Here is a 22,468-nt window from a genome sequence, read left to right on the forward strand (position 1 = left end):
AGCATGTACTTGTACAAATTAGATATTGTCAGAGTTGAGAGACTTCACTGATTTATTTGTTAAGTTCTCGGAATTGAAATTCCAAACCAAGTTTTCTTGTAGTATTCAACATAAATATTTCATTGCATCTTGTTGTCCATTCATTGTTCCTTAGCAGAAAAAGGCTTTGTAATTTAGAGGTCTCACATATAATTTTGAGCACAGTTCAGAACTGAACTCACAGGTGCTTCCTAATGATATGCAAATGATTTTTGGGGAGAAAAGGTTTGTTGTCATCAAGCACTACAACAAGAATTGAGGTTATTTAGCCCAAGACAAAACCAAGTCATCCATTATGAGAGTGCAGGCCGTAATTCAAGGAAAAAAGTTTCATTATATAATTTCGCTTATTTGTTATGGGAAGTTCAGAAAAAATAAATTTATTTTGAGGGCTTCTGAAATAATTTTTTTCCCCTGTCAAATAATTTTTTGAATTATGTTATTAAGTATTATTGAATTTGGTATTTCCAAGAAACTAGTTTGATTAATTAAAATATGTCTCAGTGAAATGTACAGCAGAGTCCGAATAGGTCAGTTTCTGTCAGATGCGTTTCCAATTCACTGTGGGCTAAAGCAAGGAGATGCACTATCCCCTTTACTTTTTAACTTTGCTCTAGAGTATGCCATTAGGAAAGTCCAGGATAACAGAGAGGGTTTGGAATTGAACGGGTTACATCAGCTGCTTGTCTATGCGGATGACGTGAATATGTTAGGAGAAAATCCACAAACGATTAGCAAAAATACGAGAATTTTACTTGAAGCAAGTAAAGAGATAGGTTTGGAAGTAAATCCCGAAAAGACAAAGTATATGATTATGTCTCGTGACGAGAATATTGTACAAAATGGAAATATAAAAATTGGAAATTTATCCTTTGAAGAGGTGGAAAAATTCAAATACCTGGGAGCAACAGTAACAAATACAAATTATACTTGGGAGGAGATTAAACACAGAATAAATGTGGGAAATGTCTGTTATTATTCAGTTGAGAAGCTTTTATCATCCAGTCTGCTGTCAAAAAATGTAAAAGTTAGAATTTATAAAACAGTTATATTACCAGTTGTTCTTAATGTTTGTGAAACTTGGACTCTCACTTTGAGAGAGGAACATAGGTTAAGGGTGCAAATTAAGCTTTCAGGAATAACTCCCTGTAAAGTCAATTTGAATAATTTCGAGGGAAAAATTGTTCCGGGGCCGGGTATCGAACCCGGGACCTTTGGTTAAATGTACCAACACTCTCCCACTGAGCTACCCGGGAACTCTACCCGACACTGATCCATTTTTTCCCTCTATATCCACAGACCTCAAAGTGGGCTGACAACAGTCAAGCAACCAACATTTGAGTGCACACTAACTCTGTGTGACTTTAAATTGTGGTTTTCTGTTACGTACAGTGACGTGTATTATGCAAATTAAGCTTTCAGGAATAACTCCCTGTAAAGTCAATTTGAATAATTTCGAGGGAAAAATTGTTCCGGGGCCGGGTATCGAACCCGGGACCTTTGGTTAAACATACCAACGCTCTCCCACTGAGCTGAAATTATTCATAGGTTAAGGGTGTTTGAGAATAAGTTGTTTAGGAAAATATTTGGGGCTAAGAGGGATGAAGTTACAGGAGAATGGAGAAAGTTACACAACACAGAACTGCACGCATTGTATTCTTCACCTGACATAATTAGGAACATTAAATCCAGTCGTTTGAGATGGGCAGGACATGTAGCACATATGGGCGAATCCAGAAATGCATATAGAGTGTTAGTTGGCAGGCCGGAGGGAAAAAGACCTTTAGGGAGGGCGAGACGTAGATGGGAAGATAATATTAAAATGGATTTGAGGGAGACGGAATATGATGATAAAGACTGGATTAATCTTGCTCAGGATAGGGACTAATGGCAGGCTTATGTGAGGGCGGCAATGAACCTCCGGGTTCCTTAAAAACCAGTAAGTAAGTATGCATCCAAAGGACAATATTTGTCAAATTATTAACTTTTTGTCCACTAATCACTGTATTGAAATTTTCGGAGGTTTACAACTTTCTCAATTTTAGTCATAGTGGAGTTACTCAAATACACCAGTTTAATTAGTTATACAGAGCAATCCTATACAGACTGGTTGCACTCCAGTCTTTAGCTACAAAATCTGTTAGCAGGTGAAAGTGGTCATACACTGGGACATGCTTCCCTATGCAGACCACCTTTTAATGCTTAGCTTTCTCAGGACTGGCACTCTACACTACTGTCATATAAGTCAGCGGAACATGACTGGTCTGCATAAGAATGCTCTGTCTATGTAGTAGCATTGTCAATATTACCTATGTTTTTATGTTACAAAGAAATATGTCCCTTTCTATGATTTATTTAGTCTAGGTAGTGAACAGTAAACATATTTCGTGCTTTTTTTGTAATTTTTAGCCTGTTGCAGTAAAACTTGGAATAATATGTACATTTTTCTTACTCATATTCTTTGGAAAGTGTGTTGTCTCCACTATCCGCCATTTACTTATTATTTTTAGTGCCAACTATACATTACAAATTATATACACACAGTCAACTCTGGATATAGTGAACTTAAATCATTGGTCCCGACCCGCATACATGAAAAAGTACATTAATATTTCCGTTTATAGTGAACCTTAAAAATTGAAGTTACAAGAGTTGTATCCTGACAAATTCTTATTTGAAGTCAGACCTTCTTGTATAAAATTGAAAGAATGTGTTGAGAACAACATTCTAAGTTTCTTACTCCTTTAGTCAAAGGACAAAAGTAGGATTAATGATTCCTAGACAATGAGATGTACTGTAAATGCACACGACTCTACTGTTATTTCTAATCCTCCACCTTCAAAGGGTTGCGTTTTGTTCTCAGAAACATTTCCATTATGATGAATAGCATCGAAACAACGGAAAATTAAATTGCCTTCTTTTATTAAAATGGGATGGACATTATGTCCAGAGCATAAATGAAGGTAAGATTTTGATGGTTTTCAAACTCCAGTTTCCATTAAGTGACCCAGGAAATTCCAAGGATGAGTATGCAGTCACACCATAACAGTGTTTGTCATTTGTACCTGATCAATCTGTTTCTAGTGTTCGAACAGTGAATGTTCTGTATAAAAATGTCGAAGCATAAAATGTTTTCTTTGGAAGATAAGGCGAATGTTATAAGTACATTGAACGTTGTCTTTTGCAAGCGGACGTGGGTCGACAGCATAGTTTAAGTAAATCAGCTGTGAGTAACAATATACAGTGTAATCCATTCCACAAAAATGAAATATTTAAATTACTGAATAGTATTTTATTTTCTTCTTCACAATTTCATTCATTTCTGTCATTTAACGTTAGGGGAGAGACACTTTGGATTTAGTGAACCTCGGATATAGTGAACGAAATATGCAAGTCTGGAGAGATTCACTATATCCCAAGTTGACTGTATATTGATCAGCAGGAAACGGATTTATATGGACTAAAAATATATGAAATATGTAAATATATATGTAGTTATTTTTACCAAAATATGGAATTAAATATGGATTTTTACCAAAATATGGAATTAAATATGGACTTAAAATTATAAAAAAATGACTATGTACGTTAAATATTGGTACATTTTAATCAAACTAAACAAAAAATATAATGGACGTACCTTATCTTCCAATGTAGTTTCAACAAAACACAATTTTTATTGTCTGTTACCATAACAATAGGTTACAAACATTTCTTTCAAGTGCTGAAAAGTGAATCTTCTTCTATTGTCTCTGAGGATAGATTTATACTGACTAAAAGAGCGTTCGACGTCACAAGAAGTAACTGGTACATAATTCAATTTCACAATGTCTGCTGGGGATAAGTCCAAGTTAATCTTCACTGTTGATTCACCACTCATCACAGCAACAACCTTTTGTAGTTCTTCATATCCAGGGTTTTTTGAAAGTACAGTGTCCACCTTAGCTCTTACTGCATCTGCAACTTTACCTCTACCACGATTCAGTTGTTCCACAGTACTATTTATAATTTCAAAACTTTCAGATAGTGAAAGGTGCCTATTTTGGAGACTTTTGAGCGTTTTTATGATGCATGAAAATGTATGCTGAATGTGAGCTAAGTCATTCTTCACACTTATGTCACAGGTAACTGTTTTCGCAGTATCAATTGAGACTGCATCTTCAGAGTCCAATGCAAGGAGAACATTGTTAATAGAGTCTATATGTTCGGCATAATATTCAACTGCTTCTAGCCATGTACCCCATCTAGTTAAAATTGGCTTTGGTGGCAATGGAATTTCAGGGTACATTTCTTTCAACACGTTAACTCTACTGGGAGCTTTGAGAAATACTTTTTTCACTGATGAAATCAACAAATCTACTTTAGGGAAATTGTCTCTGACCACTTCTGCCACACGATGAAATGCATGTGCCACACAAGTAAAATGAGTCAATTTAGGATATACAACAGATAATGCTTGTCCAGCTTTGACCATATAAGGGGCAGCATCGCTAATAAAGAATAACACATTATCGTACATAATACCCTTTGGCCACAGGATACCCATAGCTTCGTTGAACAGTTTAACTATAGTTTTGTTATTGCACTTTTCTAGAACATCACAATGTAAAAGAATTCGTTCAGAATATTGTTCACTTAACAAACCGATAACTACATTACCAACAAGTCTACCTTCTTTGTCGGGAGTCTCATCAATGGAAACCCAAATTGAACTATCTTTAATTTCATCTCTTATCTTCTGTATTGTCTCATCGTAGATGGATGGAGCATACGTCTTCCTAAGTGTTGACTCATCCGGGATTGTATGTTGAGTATATTTTTCAAGGAATTCCCTGAAGACCTTATTCTTTAGTTTGTAGAGAGGAATATCAGCAGAGATGAGAGAACGGCACAGGTCGATGTTAAACTCAGATCTTACATTCGATGTTGTTGGTTGTGTTAAAAACAATTGTCTCTGCTTGGAATTTAGTTGTTTGTTGGCCTGATGTTTACTAGTTGTAATGTGTTGTTGCACCAGGAACTTTTGTGTAGATGATACTGCACACTGACACAAATTACAAAATAATATTTTATTGTCAGTTGATAAACCATCTTCTTTAAATTCTGAAATGTAACTTGTTAGTTTTGATTTTAAATTGACTGAATGACGTACTTTTGGCATATTTACCGTCTTTATAGTATGATTTACAAAACTGAACCTATGTGTACTCTGACTGGCATTTAACTGTTGAGCTGCACAACTGAAGTCTGTTAAAAATTTTAAATTAAATTAATACAGTTTTGTAACTTACTTTCCCATTGTTGATAGGACTGCTAATTTTCAAATAACTCTGATGTTAAAGGGATTACTGAACATGTGTTTAAATCTCTATTGTTGAAATGTATTTTTAAAAGTTAATGGAATTTTGTTTTGTTTTAGTGTTAAACCTAATATAATATGGACTGTTTTATATGAAATATGGAAAATATATGGAAATTAACGAAAATATGTACTAAACTCTAAAATATGGAAAAATATGGAAAATAAAAGTAGGATTTTTCAACCCTACACATTGTGAAACATAAAGATAATGCAAAATATAAATTATATTAGCTTTATAAGTAAATATGTATTTACATATAAATCCTTTCCCTGTTGATCAGCATTCTATTCCTTAATCAAATTTTTTTCTTCTCTTACAGGATAAAAAGAAGGAAGATAAAAAAGAAGAGATTTCACTAGAAGATCTCATTGAGCGCGAGCGAGCAGCTCTAGGTTCCAATCTAACTAAAGTCACACTGGAATCATTTCTTGCTTGGAAGAAACGCAAGGTGAAGGAGAAGAAGGAGGCAGCTATAAGGGAGGAAGAGAAGAAGCGTTCAGAATATAAAGCAGGAAGACAAATGGGGGTAAGATGTTTTTGCTTTAAGCTCATCATGTTAATTGTTAATTTTCGTAAGCTTTCTTCAACTCTGACCTTAGTTTAAAAATAATTTCATTATAATACCGCAAGTTTTTTTATTGTCACTTGCTCCAGTTGTTAGTACTGCTGTGAAACAGATATTGTTCTGTAAGTTTTGTTTTAAAATATTAATTGAACTTGTGACTGCTTTTGTATTCCTCCGGATTGGAGATATGGAGAGGGAAAACAGGATTATGAGCAATTGTGTCTGAGCTTAAAGATGGGGAAGTGAAAAACTTTTTGTTATTCAGTTGTGCTTTATTGAATGCATTAGATATTTCGCTTCTTACTCACATGATGAGAAATGGAAATTTAAGGGGAAAACACTAACTATGCAAAGTAGGAGTGAAGGATAAGGTAGGATGAAACATACAGTAGCACTTAGCTAAATCAGCTTTCCATATGAGGCTTAGTCTCCCAGTGGACAATCACAGAAGAGTCGGTAGGGGGCAAGATGAAGTGGGGCATACCATATTTACTCATGTATTCTCCGACCTTGTTTCACAAAATTCGGAGGCGAAAAATCGAGAGAGATAAATTATACAATGGCAAAATGTTGGGAATAAAATGGTCATAAATAACATCTAGTAATTCATGTACAGATCAAATGAATAATTAATACTGAATAATTATAGATATACAGGGCTCAAAAAATTACTGTATGAGCTATTCCATCTCAAATCGACTGAAATATAGAGAAAATTGACCTTACACTTTCTAAATACAATTAAACTTTTTTTGTACGTAGAGAACTGTGATACAATGCTTTGTGCAAAGTTTGGGGCATCAGAACTTCATAGTGTTTAAATTAAAAATATTTAAATTTATCGTATTTTCATAAAATTAGCAACTTTAAACTGTTGTAGCTCTGAAACCCTTTCACCCAATGATCAAAATCATGGTTTATTTTTATGCTGAGAAATTAAACTTTATATTGAAATATAAACAGATTTTCTTACTTTTTATGGAAATGGAGAAATTTAGACTTTTCCTCATTATGACGCCTTTGGCTAGGAAAAAAATATTTTAAAAATATATAGTTAGATTCCACTTTGAAAGTACAAATAAACACATATTTTTTACTGATGGTGTGTTGATAAGAAAGTATTGAAAATATCAAATAAAGAAAATAAATAGTACGCGCGTGAACTAACCAGCTGACTGTGAGACAGGAGGTAGCCGAGAGAAGCAAGGCCAGGAGACAAACACGTGATGTGTCATCTACCAGTCATGGCTGTGCTAGCTTTATCACATGTTTTCATAAACACAGGAGTAAAATGACGCCCAACGCTCGCTCATCTTCACCTCTTGGCCAGTGCGTGCGGTACTACGCCGTTCAAGTTTAGGCGTGTGAAAATAATCTATTTAATACCCTCGAAACTTATTGCCATACCACTAAGCAAACAATGCCGAATCCCTCTTAATAATGCAAGGTTTTTTCTCAATATTTTTTTACGTTTTTACAAATGGGCAAAAAGCCTAAAAGCAAGTAAAATCAGATTATCTGTCTCTCTGTGTACAATAAAAATAAGGATTACTTCTTAACATAACCTACCAAATGTCAGCTTCAAAATGAGCTCTCGTTCAGTGTTCTGCAGTAAATGGTTCCAGAGTTCTGAGCGCTGAAAGAGGCTTGTTTTATAAAATAGGCTAAATTTGTCGCTCAATAATACGAAAACCGTTTGACTTTCGATAGTATATTTTTGAAAATGCACTCCCCTCAGCTCCTTGTATAAGTATGGAAAAATTAGAGTCTAAAAAAATGCGAGGTTTTTTACTGATCGATTTCATATGGAATAGCCCGTATACAGCTTTCGAAGTTTACAATAAAATAATCTGCAATAATTTTTTTGAACATGTTACATACAATTTAAGTAATTATGCGGCATTTCTTTGTACCACTATGTGTCAGTTCTAATGCTGGTAGCCTGACTTTGATTGCATTTCGGTGTTAATCTTCGTATGTAAAATATCCTTATCAAAATTAACTTATTAAGTAAGGTATGGATAATGACATTGTGTTTCCCATGCATATTTTTATGGTATTTGAAATCTTCATGAAAGAAAGGAAAAGGGATGTCCATGTCAGAGCGGGTAGAATAGAAAGTGACTTACTTCTTGTAGTTCAGTGGTTTGTCACCGAGTGGTGCTAGCTCTGTTTTCCGACTGCAGTTTCAGGAGCGCTATTCGAGCGAATGCAAAAGGTTTTTAAAAATAATCCATTAGATAATAATGTATTAAAGCCATTGCCCTACAAACAATTAATAGAAAATATCCACAGAAGGACTGGTTGTACATTTACACTGATGGATCTCTCATGGATCAAAATGAAGGAGCTGGAGCAGGAGCTACTTGCCAATACTTTTCTCTTTATAAAAATGTTGGCAAGTACACAAGAAATTTTGATGGCGAAGTTGAAGCCATTTATACATCACTTCAAAATGTATTTGTTTGGCTAAACCAGTGCAAAAACATAGTCATCCTGTCTGACTCCAAAGCTGCAATCCAGTCCATCAGCTCAACTACATCCCCTAAAATGGAAAAAGTAAAAGAAATTCATTGCATGGTAAAACAGATTCAAATGCTAAATAAAAAAGTGGTCTTCTAATGGATCCCGGCCCACTGCGGACTGAACGGTAACGAGAAAGCAGATATGTTAGCAAAGAAAGGAACTTATATCAACTTAAAAACAAATTTCAAGTTCCCATATGAATCAATAAAGCGAGTCATAAAAAGAATAAGTTCAGCGAACAGGCAAAACATCAAAATTCAAAATGGAAACAATCATTCAAAGATCCAAAACTAATTCCTGATCTACCTCGAAAATCTGCCGTGGCCATGTTTAGATGGATTACTGGTCATGATTTCCTCAGTAAACACCTCCATCGTATTGGAGTACTGAATTCACCTAAATGCTTACTGTGCACCAGAGAAGAGGACATGGAGATGGAGCACCTGGCTAATTGTGAAACTCTTAGGACATTTGTGGACCTTCCATCAAAATATTGGGAAGCAAGAAGGATGATGACTTCATTGTTAAATCCAGAGCATTAGACATGCACGCACACACACACGCACGCACACACACACAGAATTATAGAGTAGTTTATTACAATATTTTACTTATTTTAAAAATGTAATATTACTACATTAACAAATTGTAAGTTATATAATACACCCCTGAATAGTAAATATAATAATCAATCTAAAACTGGAACATTGTGCCGACTTGAGCCAGAAGTATGCAAAAAAGTACAGCTTCGCAAAAATGAACATTTTTATGACATTTTAAAGTACACATTGACATGAAATTATAGTTTTTGTTATACACAAGAAAGAATATAATATAATAAATGAGACACTATATTTTAACCAATAGTTTTTATCTACTGTTTACTCATTAATTACAGTAGTATCTGGTTTATACGTAATTCAGGGGGAACAAGAAATATCATGTGCAACTCAGACTTACAAATTAAGCTTCGATATTATAATGCTAATGCAAGTTTTGATCTTTTGAGATATTTAGGTCATTTTGTGTTTTGTAAAATTAAAATAATTTAGTAGCACTGTATTAACTAGTTGTATGCTACTTATTGGATAATATTAAATTAACGACTTTCTCATGAGACCTATTGCTTTCTCATATGCTCGATTAGAAACCTCTTATGATGTAGAAACGTAATAAATTGTAAACTAGATAATTGTAATTGTAAATATAATTGTAAACTAGATAAAGCTGTACATACAAAGCAGCATTACACTGTACTTGCATTACTGAAATAACTTTTACGTTAATTACGACTGAAATGATATTATTAAAAATAATATTATCAAGGATTCTCTTCAAATACTACATCATCATCTCTATTTCAATTAATCCATTTATTTTGCCTTAAACAATTAACTTTCTTTTTTTTTCTTTAACCCATTAATGCCCAGATAAAAAAAGGAATTCATAATCACATAATTTTATAATATTATAATTGTTACACCTTACTGAGTGCAAATACACAAAAATTACAATTTTGTCTCTTCCGGTATAGTAAATATGACCTGTATGATATAACATACGCTGGGCAGTTACAGTATCAGTTTCATACAAATACTTAATAGGCCCCTACAATGTAAGAAACGAATTTTGAACTAATATTTGAACAATATATACATGTCTAATCACTTTAATTATTATTTTAGACACTTCAACAACTTTTTTTTCGGTTTTCTTCATTTTATATGATATTTTAGAAAACAAGTATCAGGATGAAGATCAACATTACATTTGACGCAACAAAATTTAGTACATTTCGCACGGTAAGCACATCTGCACCGAGTGCTTTGCCAGACAACTAGGTGATCAAGTCTATAATAACTTATTTCATTGAGAACTTGGTTTCTCCCTTTAGGCGTTACAGTCTTAGAAATGCCCATTAGTGGTGTTGCAAGCAGTGACTTTACAATTTGTCTTGTGAATTCCAGCAAAGATATTGCCTTCTGATATTGTCTGTAAAGCATCCACAAGTTGACTACTGATCCGTTGATATAAAATCTGATAAGTGGCCAGTACCATTTCTTGGACCATAGTCAAAGTCGATAGAGTCCTCTCAATTTGCCAAACATGTCCACACCACCCATACACGCATTATACATTTTTATAACTTTCGGTTGTTGAACAATGATTTTTCTCTCGTCCTTAGTACTTCACCATGAGTATGATCCTAAAGAAACTACATCCAGTGTTGCTGCATTTGTTGCTATAGTGACCTGAGCAATGCCATTCCATCGTCAGATTACTAGATGTGTCTTTGATGGCATGGCAAGTACCTCTTTGGAGGTGCCCTTTCAATTCTATCATCTGTTATAATTCTAAAGCACGTGATATTTACTGTTGAACATTTTTACAGTAACCCAAAGGAAGTGAAATAATTGTCTATAAACAGTTTACTGTCATCAGGTAGCAATCCAACACAAAGCATCTATGTAATAGCATTTCCTAGAGTCACCCCTGGTCCTCGTTCGACTCTCCTTGTATACGGTTCGAACTTTATAAGGTACCCTGCAGGCATCGTCAAGTATTGATACATGTCTTCCATTGATCCTATGATATATGGATAATCATTCATTACGGCATATTTTACAGTTTCTCGAGTTGTGTGAGTGATAAACAACAGTAAACTAAATGCCATCACTGTCTCGAGTAGCCTACTCACTCACCATGCCCGGAAGGGATAATACGCCAGTATTCCGTAGTATGCCCCTTTCACCTCTTTCCAGGGGTTGGAGTTAAAACTTCACTTTTGAACACCTCTAGTCTAGGCTTATAGTTTGTAGGTTTTTTTCCGTCCATTTCACACATGCTCCAAGGAGAATTCATCTAACAGAATATACAAAAAATGATATCGTTACTGCTCAGCGTATGATATATCATACCATATTTAGAAACTGAAATTGCTATGCTTCTATACAAAGATACATGTACGCCAAATGGCCTGAATTATTCACGAATATCTAACAAGTAATATTAGCACTAGTTTCATAATTCATGATATATTTTATATTGAAAATAAGTACCTTTATTCCAATCAAAGTTTTGTTTTCTTTAAGATCCAAACTCAAAACCTCATACCAACAAGAGAAACGATCACAGAGCATTCAACAATGCCTGAATCTTAAACCACATCCATGTACTGCCTACATGAAAAAAATTGTTAACTTGAAGTCAAAGGGAAATGAATGAAAAAATATTTCTCACTCCGTATTTTTAATCATACGCTGGGCATTAATGGGGTAATGTATCACATCACATTATTGTACATGTTTATTGTATTCAGGACCCTTGTGGTCACTCAAATTCTTTGAGCTGATGTATGTAATTTAGAATTTATATATATAATAATTAAACATGTACATTTAATGACGTAGAAGCTAGATGCTTGGGCTCAATTAGGAGTTCACAATTGAGGAGCATTTTTGTTAAACTTGATAGATGCAAATTTTTTCGAAAATGAGTTATATATCACAATCATATGATGTTTAGCTTCTGCATCACCCTATGCAGTCAGATTTTGCATAACTTGGTTCATACCGTGCATAGAGGATGATTAGAAATATCTCCTTCCCACAATATAAACTGTGTATACGATAAAACTCGTTTTCTGAGAAAAGTAGTTTTGTGCATCTATCGAGTTTAGCAAAAACGCTCCTCGATTATCACTTGAATACAGAATACAGCACATTTTTTAACCAGCACATAGATTGAAAAATGTTCAGATGTAGAAAGTCTATGGTGATCATCACAAGATAATCATTTTCTAATTCCGAAATGTCGCTCTAGAGGATCCTGGTTAAATTTTTTCTGTCAGAATATATTTAAATCTGCTGTCCCACAAGAATTAATATATTTCGTGAGTGCTCTGAATTGGCACTGTATAATAATTCAAGGGTTCTTTCTTAAGCAAACGTGTTCTTTGTATTGCCAATTATGTGTAATATATTTTCTAAAATCGTGTAATGCTAGAATCCTTTGTACAGTACAGAGGAGAGTCTTTTTGAGTTCAGTATATCTGCAAGATCGTTCTTTCACCTTGTGAAATCTTTTGTACTTTCACTTCACTCGAACCTATCACAGTTTATGGCTCTAAAAAATTTCTCGATATCATTGTTGATGTCAAACATAGTGGCTCTTGAAATTCCTCTTTATAGTAAGCTAAATTGAAGGGTTCAGAGCCATAGGGTCCAAGCGCCATTTATTAAAAACGGAGAAAGCAAGGGTTAAAGTTAAGTGAATACCATAGTTTAATGAAGACTGACATATCATTTAGTTTTAATATGTATACTTTATATTACTTGCTATATGTTTCCATTGAATTATGGTAATAACTTCATTTTAACCCTTGTTTTCTACAGTTTTAGTAAATGGCGTTTGGCCCACTATGGTTCAGAACCCTTCAATTAAATTTGTGTGTATGTGATTGGTTGGTTGGTCGGTCAGATGGTTTAGTATATGCATATTGAAAATTTGAGATACCGTATATATGTGAATACTCTGCGCATACTTTTTCCGGAATTTAGCGAAGAAAAACTGGGGTGTGTGCATTATTCGATGGCACGGATGGTTTAGTATATGCATATTGAAAATTTGAGATACCGTATATATGTGAATACTCTGCGCATACTTTTTCCGGAATTTAGTGAAGAAAAACTGGGGTGTGCGCATTATTCGATGGCACGGATGGTTTAGTATATGCATATTGAAAATTTGAGATACTGTATATATGTGAATACTCTGCGCATACTTTTTCCGGAATTTAGCGAAGAAAAACTGGGGTGTGCGCATTATTCGATGGCACGGATGGTTTAGTATATGCATATTGAAAATTTGAGATACTGTATATATGTGAATACTCTGCGCATACTTTTTCCGGAATTTAGCGAAGAAAAACTGGGGTGTGCGCATTATTCGATGGCACAGAGCATTCATGTATATACGGTATATTGCTCATTTTTGTTCAGATATTATTCTTACAATATCAAAAACTTTAGTCTTGAGAGTAGTGTAAATTTAGGTATCACTTAAGAACTAAGCTTTCTGACTTAGAGAATGAAAGATTATTTAGATCAGCATACGAGATACTGGACAAAAGTTCCGAAATTTACTTGAAAAAGATGAAGTTATGATTACCACTATCGCCTTCAAACTCTTCCCTTGCATGTGTACATATTGATCCCAACATTGCTGCCATGATGAAAAGCTGTCGTGAAAGTCCTCGTGTGTCAGCATCTTTATCTCCACCTATGATTCTGAATAAATATTCTCTGTGATGATACGTTTTGGCCTCTTAAAATTTATCATCATTGTGGAGAAAAGGAAAATAAGACATTAAGAAAGGAGTGTGGAGTACAACCACCATATTATCTTCAAAGGCCAAAGCAAAATATTGCTGTATAGTCAGAATTTTGTATGTGTGTGCGCGCACACACGCTTTTTGGCACAAATTTTGCAGTAATCTGCCCCAAAATGGGTTAGTATGACAAAATGTGCTGGCATAACGTTTACGACATTTTACACTGTTACGAACTTCATGGATCATAGGTTTATAGTCTCAAAGCTGAAGGTCGTTCAGTTCGTTTGTTATCATCGAAATAACGTTCGTTTATTTTTAAACTGATTAAACCAACTGTCATAGGTTTGCATGTGACCCAAACTAGTAAAGCATTTTATGAGATTCTGCTCACTTCTAAGTCAGATTTTTCGTTTTCTTTATCCTTTGCAGAATTAAGACCATAATTAATTTTCCTAACTTCATCATCTAGCCTGTCTTCTTCTTCTTCTTTGACATCTCTACAATAAGTCATTTATGAAGTCTACATCAGGGCATAGAATAACATGTTCTTCCCAGTGAATTTTATACTGCGTTATTACTTATTTATTATATGAAGAATAAAAAGGAAGAAAGTATTGCGAAGCTACAAAATACCATTTTTAGGAATTTTTGCGAAAATGTTTTCAGCATTTCTCGCACCGAAAAGTGGTTGAAAGTTCGTGATGTTTCTTTTAGAGTAAACATTATGCGTTCTTGTAATCATACTGCACATTCTTTGGTAGTTATTACGTTTATTGGTTATATCCTTGCCTTAATAAATTCCATTTCAATTAAATACTGGACATGTACACTCTATTTCCAAGTGCTATTTTCAGTAAAGAATTCTTGCTAAGTTTGCAGCACAACTTTATTCAAAGACTTTGATCACTTACAGAAAATAAAATTACAATGTAGTTAACAAAAATCGTCTAGTGTGGACACAAATTTGAATATTCGTTAAAAAAAATCATGTACATGAACGTGTTTTCTGTATTTTTGTAAATAGAATTTTTCATTAACTTGTGCAATATTCACCATTTTTTCAACTGCACATGTGCAGGAACAAATAAGATCTAGATCTTATTCATCGAATTGTTGTCTGATTGAAATATGGTAATTTTAATGATAGACTAGTTTCTATCTTTTTTTTCTAAGATCCAATTGTGTTTATTAATCATTCATAATCAGTAAAAAAAATCGTAAAAAACTTCTAAAGACTGCTGGATCATTAAATAATAGTTTCACCATCAAAGACTTCAAAACTTATTTCCACCAACGTAATATCCTCCACTGTTACTCTTGATACTACTTACCTCTTTTCTTAGATACATATTAGAAAGTTCATTATCACAGTTGTTCAGCAGTAAGGTTCATTAACTGTAGTGTCATATCCACAATTTGGCAATTATTGCTAAAGAGAACAAGTTGGTCGTTTGATGAAAAGTTTTGTTATACTCATACTATTGTTAGACATCATGTTATCCTGGATAAATTAATGAGCTTCCTAGTTTCAGCTCAGCATGCTGCAATGTGTTTCTCATAAGAACGACTCAAATTCAGCATTTAAAGCTGATCCATGTAAGGATTCTGGACTTTGATTTCTGGGAGTGGCTAGCCTGGCAGTTACTATCTTTCATATTTTCCATTAATTTTTTTAGGAAGATTTTGGGATAGGAACTTAAATAATTTTTCTTTCTTCTCAATCTTTTCTTGTTTGTTATTCATACAAGTATATTATCTCATTGATACTCATTAAATACAGGGTGGAAGTCAACTTTGCAGATTGAAAGGAACAATAGGATACACGTAAATGAATAGAACATTTATATTACGTTTTGTGTTTAAATGCACAGTCAATTAGAATATTAAGTTTGAAGTTTGAGCAGTCTGGCAACATCGTCACTAATACACTCCGCTCATGATAAAGATGTAAGTGGTCAACGAACTCGGTGAGTCTCTGTACGTAAGCTTCTTTCTGCCGAGATGTTGCCACTCACTTGCTTCGTGCAATGGCTTGAATTTAGGGGTTTTTAAAATTAAATTTACACGAAAACCATTCACGCTATTGAAATATGCCAGGGGGATAAATTATTCTTTATTAGATTTCCTATTGATATGGACAAAAATCACGATCCTACTCGCAATAGTTACCAATAAGAGATTGTTAAATATTTGCGAAAAAAAAAACATTTTTTATGAAAAAACTATGAACTTTCCACCAATATGATATACAGTGAAACCTCTCATTTACTTACATCAAAGGGACATAACAATCTGTCCGCATCTGGGAGATGTTCTTTATTGGCAGGGAAGCTCCCCAATCTAACATTACATTTATAACATACATTAAAATTATATCCCCTCATGCTTTAAATGAAATTTTATGACTTTGTTTATCTACTCGCTTCCAGCTAACAAGGAGTAGCCAGCTAGGCTAGCAATACCCTACGAGACCCTTATTATCTTCATGTTAAGGAATTTCACCTGCTTCCAGCTAACGGTATTGTCTCCTTTCATGTTAAGGAATTTCTGTACAGTCCTCAAAACTAAATTTTCCATTTCTGTAACACATTGGGTGTTGAAATCCAAGTTCTGTCCATAGTCAGGAGGTAGGCTAAAGCAAGCTTTAGGACTGTCCGTGTCCACGTTTGAGAGTGTACGTAAACGACAGTTCAATTTATCGTTATTTCTATATTATTTCAATTGGGACATAAAAATCTGTCCATATATGAGGAGTGTTTTTGATACCAATGTCAAACTATTGATTAAAATAAAATAAAATCATAACAAGAAATTTTGTACACATCTCTATATCTTTAAGGAAATAAAACATGAGCAAAAGTGAAAGCTGAACACATATTAAGATATATACAAGAATATTAGTCCAGTTGATTTCATTATAGATCTAATAGGCAATGATGAAGACAAGACTTTGGAAGGATCCAAAAGGAAATGGAGACAAAAGAAACATTAGATTTTATACGGCAGTGTGTTTGGATGAATTGCAGATGGTTATCTATATGTTTTTATTATTAGTGGGACAAATCCTAAATTTTCTCGAGTCTGAATCCTAAAAAGTTCTCGAATCCTTCATGTAAGAATAACAATAAGAAAAAAAAGTTCTACTTAAAATTAAAAGACTATAATTGAAGCACAATTTGAAATCAGTATTTAATTAAAAACAAATTTAAGAATAGAGTTTTCAAAAAATATACCCCTACACCACTAGTCTTATAGAATATTAATGGTGCTGTTCATTAAAGGAATTATTTCTGAGATTGCTACTTGGCTGGAACTGATCACAAATGTAGCTCTGTCCAACAAATTTAGGATTCGTTATCACTTATGAGTTCTTCTATAGTTGTCCACTGTTGAGCATTAAGATGTACCTGAAAATTTAACAGTATTTTAGATTAGAATTCGAATGACGAAAAAAAAAAAAAAAGCGAGAGTTTTCAAATCTCGAATCTTTTTCAAGGTACGCAGGATTCGAGGATTCGAATTTCCATCTGTAATTTTTATTCAATGACAGATACTTTACTTTGCGTCACTCATCAAGTGGTCTTCCTGTAGGAGAGATGCCTTGTAATTGTAGATCTTATTGCTGCCATAGTACGGTATGAGTTCAGTGGGTGATAAATAGAGCCTGGATTTTTATTTTATTTTGAAACAACATTTCAAAATTTCTTTCACTTAAGCTCATGTGTTTATCTTAACACAGAAAATTATCTTTCTACGACCCAAGAAATGACAGATGCATTCTTATGTGAAGAAAGTTGGGACAAAGTGAGGTCGCCCACACCTGTGGAGTAACAGCTAGCACGTCTGGCTGCGAAACCAGGTGGCTCGGGTTCGATTCCCGGTTGGGACAAGTTACTTGGTTGATTCCTCAACCCAATATGAGCAAATGCTGGGTAACTTTCGGTGATGGACCCCGGATTCATTTCACTGGCATTATCACCTTCATCCCATTCAGATACTAAATAACCAAAGATCTTGATAAAGCGTCGTAAAATAACCTATTAAAAAAAAAAAAACAAAATGAGGTCGAATTGTAAGTCTTTTGCATTTCCGAATGACCATAGGGAGTCAAACCCATACCCTTCCTACTTTGCAGTGTTATGCCTTAACCATAACGCTATCGCGCATCCCAAAATATACAAGTACTTACGTCTTTATTACAACAATCACAATAAACTACATCACCATCCGTCTTTAGAAATTCCATTCCCTCAATCCATTTTGACACAAGATATCTTCTTGCAGTTCTAATAGGAGCTATAACAACACTTCACAATTCGACACAAAAGTATACTAAATTGCAGTTTGCAAGCATGCTGCTTCTGCTTTCCTTTCTTTCTATATTTTGACCTCTGGTTTGTAACAAGTGAGAGTTGGGGGTTGGAAATTCCAGTGTAACAAAGGAAGGGATTTAGTGGAAAGTCCAAAGACTAGTTGTCAGGTAGGATGCCATGAAACCATATTACCAGTAGCTTTCTTTTATTTTTTTTCTGAATATACACATAATGTGGAAATACCAAATTCTACAAAGCAACATAAAAGGCACTACTGTATTATGCAAGTTAACATAATATATCATCGTTGTTTCTGCAATAACTTCTATGTGCAAAATATAAAATTTTTCAGTAAGAAGAAAAAACACATTTATTCATTCTATGGTAGTGGTACATAGGAGATTGTAAATTCTTCGAAAGAAATAAATATAATTACATATAGGAGATTTTATTATTTGCTGTATCACATTTAAGTTATTTAATAGAGCAAAAATCTGAAAATCGATAAATATGTCACATAGGAGTTATTGCAGGAATGACGACGATATGCACTATAACCAGAAAAAAATAATATATAATATGCAATATAAAAGTCTAAATATATGCTATTAAGTCTAAAAACTTCTAAATATGCATTAGGCTATGCATAAATTTACCACCAAAAAGGGCCAAAACATGCAAACATGCATGGAAGAAGTATGGTTATTTTGAATTAATAAGTCATAAAACGAATATTGCTAAGTTTGAGAAGTGTAACAACCTTATATAAAAACATGCATATGCATGGAAATCTGGGCTCTAGTGATAAATGACCTGTAAAATTTGCCTAGGACCCTCTCATTCAAGGAAGGTGATTTTTTTGTGTGTGTGTGTGTGTGTGTGTGTGTGTGTGCGTGCGTGCGTGCGTGTGTGTGTGTGTGTTTTTTTTTTATGTCTTTACTGAACAACATGCTCCATTACATAGGTAATACTACATGTCTATTTGCGCTGAGAAGATTGCTATTTTCTTACAATTAGAGATGAGACAGTGTCATAATTCTATATGGTCTTGATAATTTTATTTACTATTCTCCATATTTGTGTTTCCATATTGCTACACACTTTGTCTACTTTCTAAATCTACCTCTCGTATGAATTTACAATATTCCTTGAAGTATTTGGATATGAGATCAGGTCTGCTTGGTGGCCACCTTCCTCCTTTGGAATTATGATCCTTTCCAATTTGTTTCGGGCAGTGTTGTACTTCGTGCACTCGAGTAAAATATGGTCTACCGTTTCGTCACCGTTATTGCAGCTGCATGTTGAGTCTTGTAGAATGTGAAATCTATAATAATATGCATTGATTCTTCCATGACCAGTTAGTATGGTTGTAAGTCCAGCTGAAAGAGGTATGTTCAATGCTAGTCTCTGTGAAACTTGTGGAAAATATCTTCTTGTTTCCGCTCCGTTTCTTGCTAGCTGCCACTGATATTCCCACTTGGTAAGGCTTTCTTCTCTCAGAGTCTTTGTTACGGCACTCATGGGGATCTTGCTGTAATGTATTGTGTCTTCCCTTGTAGCTTTCTTGGCAAGGCGGTCGGCAAGCTCGTTCTCGAATCTCCCTATATGAGCCTTAACCCAGCTGAAGGTTATGTTCCAGCCTGTTTCTCTTAAGGAAGTCAGTTTTTTTCTGATGTCTTCTATTAATGGATTGTGGTTCCTGCTGTTTTCGAGGGAATTTAGGGTGATCTTACTGTCTGAATACAATGATGCAGTCTTAGGGGTGTTGTGCTGTAGTTGTAGATCATTAACTATATGAAGTGCTTTTAGGATTGCGAACTGTTCAGCCTGGTTATTTGAGCATTCACCATGAAGTCAGAATTTAGATTGTTGTACGAGATCGCCGTCGAAAAATACTGCTACTCCTGAACCTACTCCTTCAGTGGATTTACTTCCATCAGTGTAGATTTCATAAGCGTAATCTTCATTTAGCTTTGTGTCTGTAACAGCAGGAAAATCTGCTGGATGGGGCCATTCCTGGAGTTCCAAGGGTCTTTCAATGTTATTGTTTGTCGTATAGCTTTTAGCTATCTCTTCTAACTTAATGGGGGGGGGGGAGAGCGAGAGAGAGAGAGAGATTTTTCCCTCCCCCCCCCTTTGACTAGTGAAGGTACTTTTCGTGCTGCGCAACCCGAGTGCTGCAAAAGTTGCAACTGGAGGTTGCGAGTCTGTTCACACGCAAGGTGCTACTTTTGCAGCCGCAGTCATGCTGCAGGTTCCCATCTCCATGTTGACTTCTCAATATACATTTTGTGGTTATGTTCGCATTATTAAGAAACTCATGCGAAAGCTTCCTTATCTATTATTTGCTTTTCTGTCGTTTCTAATATTCAGAAATTGACATTATTTTTACTATAAAGCTTTTAAAAACACCTATATACTTAAATGATAACCAACAGTATATTCACGTAATCAATGTTGGCAACCCTCCTGTTTGGAACTACGCTACGGAAAATTTAAAAAATGAATTATATCGTCACCAATTATGCTCAGACTGTGTTGTGTATTTAATAACTGTTACAAATAATTTATTTTCATCACATTTAACATTAAAATATATCCAAACAATAAAAGTATCATTGACACATTTGGGTGGTAACACTGGTTGCAACCGCAGCAAAAGTTTCAACAAAACCGATATCAAAAATGCTGTGGCTGCAACCCTGAGAACCCTGTTCACACGTCGCTACTTTTAAGTTGCGCGCAGCATGGAAAAGTAGCGGGCAGCAGGTTCGGCAGCCGCTACTTTTCGGGTTGCACCGTTGTTCACACGTCGCAGTACAAGAGTTGCGCAGTTTTTTGTACTGCAGCGCTGCAAAAGTAGCGACGTGTGATCATACCTTTAGTTGCTGGGAAAGAAGAGGTAAGACCAGTAGTGGAGTTGCCATCTTGGCTCTTGTACAAGCTCATGTATACTGCATTTCTTCAGTATAGCACGCATTGGCATACCACCATGACTTGGTCCCCAGAGCCTAGTTTGTTCAAAAATGGGCACCAAATAAAGGTGATGATGGAATTTAGGTAGAAGATATTATGGATGGAATGCACTTCACTACCCTTTTGGAACCCATGAATAATATATATGTACAAAGATTTATATGTATTTGTATATGTTGTTGTTGTTTTCTAATGCCAGGCGTTTGACAATAAAGTCATTTGACCTCTTGCACTCCAATATTTTTCAAAGATATTATCATGACCAGCGAATGAAGCACAGATTTTGAGGTGTTCCGAATCCATTTAGTATTTGTATATAAAAAGTGTTTTCATATTTGTTATGATATGAGACACATGGCCGTATGTGAGATCATGATTATCAGACTGTAGAGTAAATCACATTGATAACTATACCCTAGGCAGGATTCGAACCAAAGATTGTACCTTCTGAGCTTCATTATACCTGTTTTGTGTCTTCTATCGGAATGTTCATTTATTTATCAAAATTTTCTTTCAATATTTTCAGATTTCTGGACGTGAAATGTTCTTTTTCAATCCTGAATTGGCTGCAGCCGACCAGTATGAGGAAGGAGATGAAGCTATTGATTCTTATAACTTGGGTGATGATGATGATGACGATAGTGATGACCAAAACAATGTTCAGGTAACATTGATTGTATAGAATTCTAGGATTTCGTTTTCCCTTCTGTTACGTGAGAACTCTGTGGTGCAAATTCTAAATTTGCTATGGCCACTGTTTATGTCACGAAGTATTAATTCATGTAAATAATTTTGGATTAAAAGATAATATATTTACATATATGCGTATCCAGAAATTAATTTTTATTAATACATGGTGATGTATTTGGGGCTAAGAGGGATGAAGTTACAGGAGAATGGAGAAAGTTACACAACACAGAACTGCACGCATTGTATTCTTCACCTGACATAATTAGGAACATTAAATCCAGACGTTTGAGATGGGCAGGGCATGTAGCACATATGGGCGAATCCAGAAATGCATATAGAATGTTAGTTGGGAGGCCGGACGGAAAAAGACCTTTAGGGAGGCCGAGACGTAGATGGGAAGATAATATTAAAATGGATTTAAGGGAGGTGGGATATGATGATAGAGAATGGATTAATTTTGCTCAGGATAGGGACCAATGGCGGGCTTATGTGAGGGCGGCAATGAACCTCCGGGTTCCTTAAAAGCCAGTAAGTAAGTAAGTACATGATGATGTGGATTATCACATTACACAATTACATACAGTGGAACTAATCATGTAAGTTATGTTAGAATGTACTCGTACTAAAAATGTGCTTCCTAGAGGAATTGCAAAATTTTTAATTT

General features: G+C 34.7%; 1 protein-coding gene and 1 long non-coding RNA gene across 3 annotated transcripts in view; one reads left to right on the forward strand and one right to left on the reverse strand.

Moving 5' to 3' along the window:
- LOC138713428 (zinc finger CCCH domain-containing protein 15 homolog) overlaps window positions 1-22,468 on the forward strand; it is a 46,752-nt gene that overhangs the window by 18,823 nt on the left and 5,461 nt on the right. The window contains exons 5-6 of the mRNA XM_069845522.1: window positions 5,722-5,928; window positions 21,641-21,778. Coding sequence (XP_069701623.1) covers window positions 5,722-5,928; window positions 21,641-21,778 — 345 coding nt within the window. The remainder of the gene's footprint in view (window positions 1-5,721; window positions 5,929-21,640; window positions 21,779-22,468) is intronic.
- The window catches only part of LOC138713431 (uncharacterized), a 39,850-nt gene that overhangs the window by 1,612 nt on the left and 15,770 nt on the right, over window positions 1-22,468 (reverse strand). Inside the window, exon 2 of one of the 2 annotated variants that reach the window (XR_011335865.1) lies at window positions 8,097-8,164. The exons of the other annotated variant lie outside the window; for it this stretch is intronic. This is a non-coding gene — a long non-coding RNA (uncharacterized lncRNA). The remainder of the gene's footprint in view (window positions 1-8,096; window positions 8,165-22,468) is intronic. 2 annotated transcript variants of the gene reach the window in all.

Source organism: Periplaneta americana, chromosome 14 (genome assembly GCF_040183065.1).
Source record: "Periplaneta americana isolate PAMFEO1 chromosome 14, P.americana_PAMFEO1_priV1, whole genome shotgun sequence".
Taxonomy (NCBI): Eukaryota; Metazoa; Arthropoda; class Insecta; order Blattodea; family Blattidae; genus Periplaneta; species Periplaneta americana.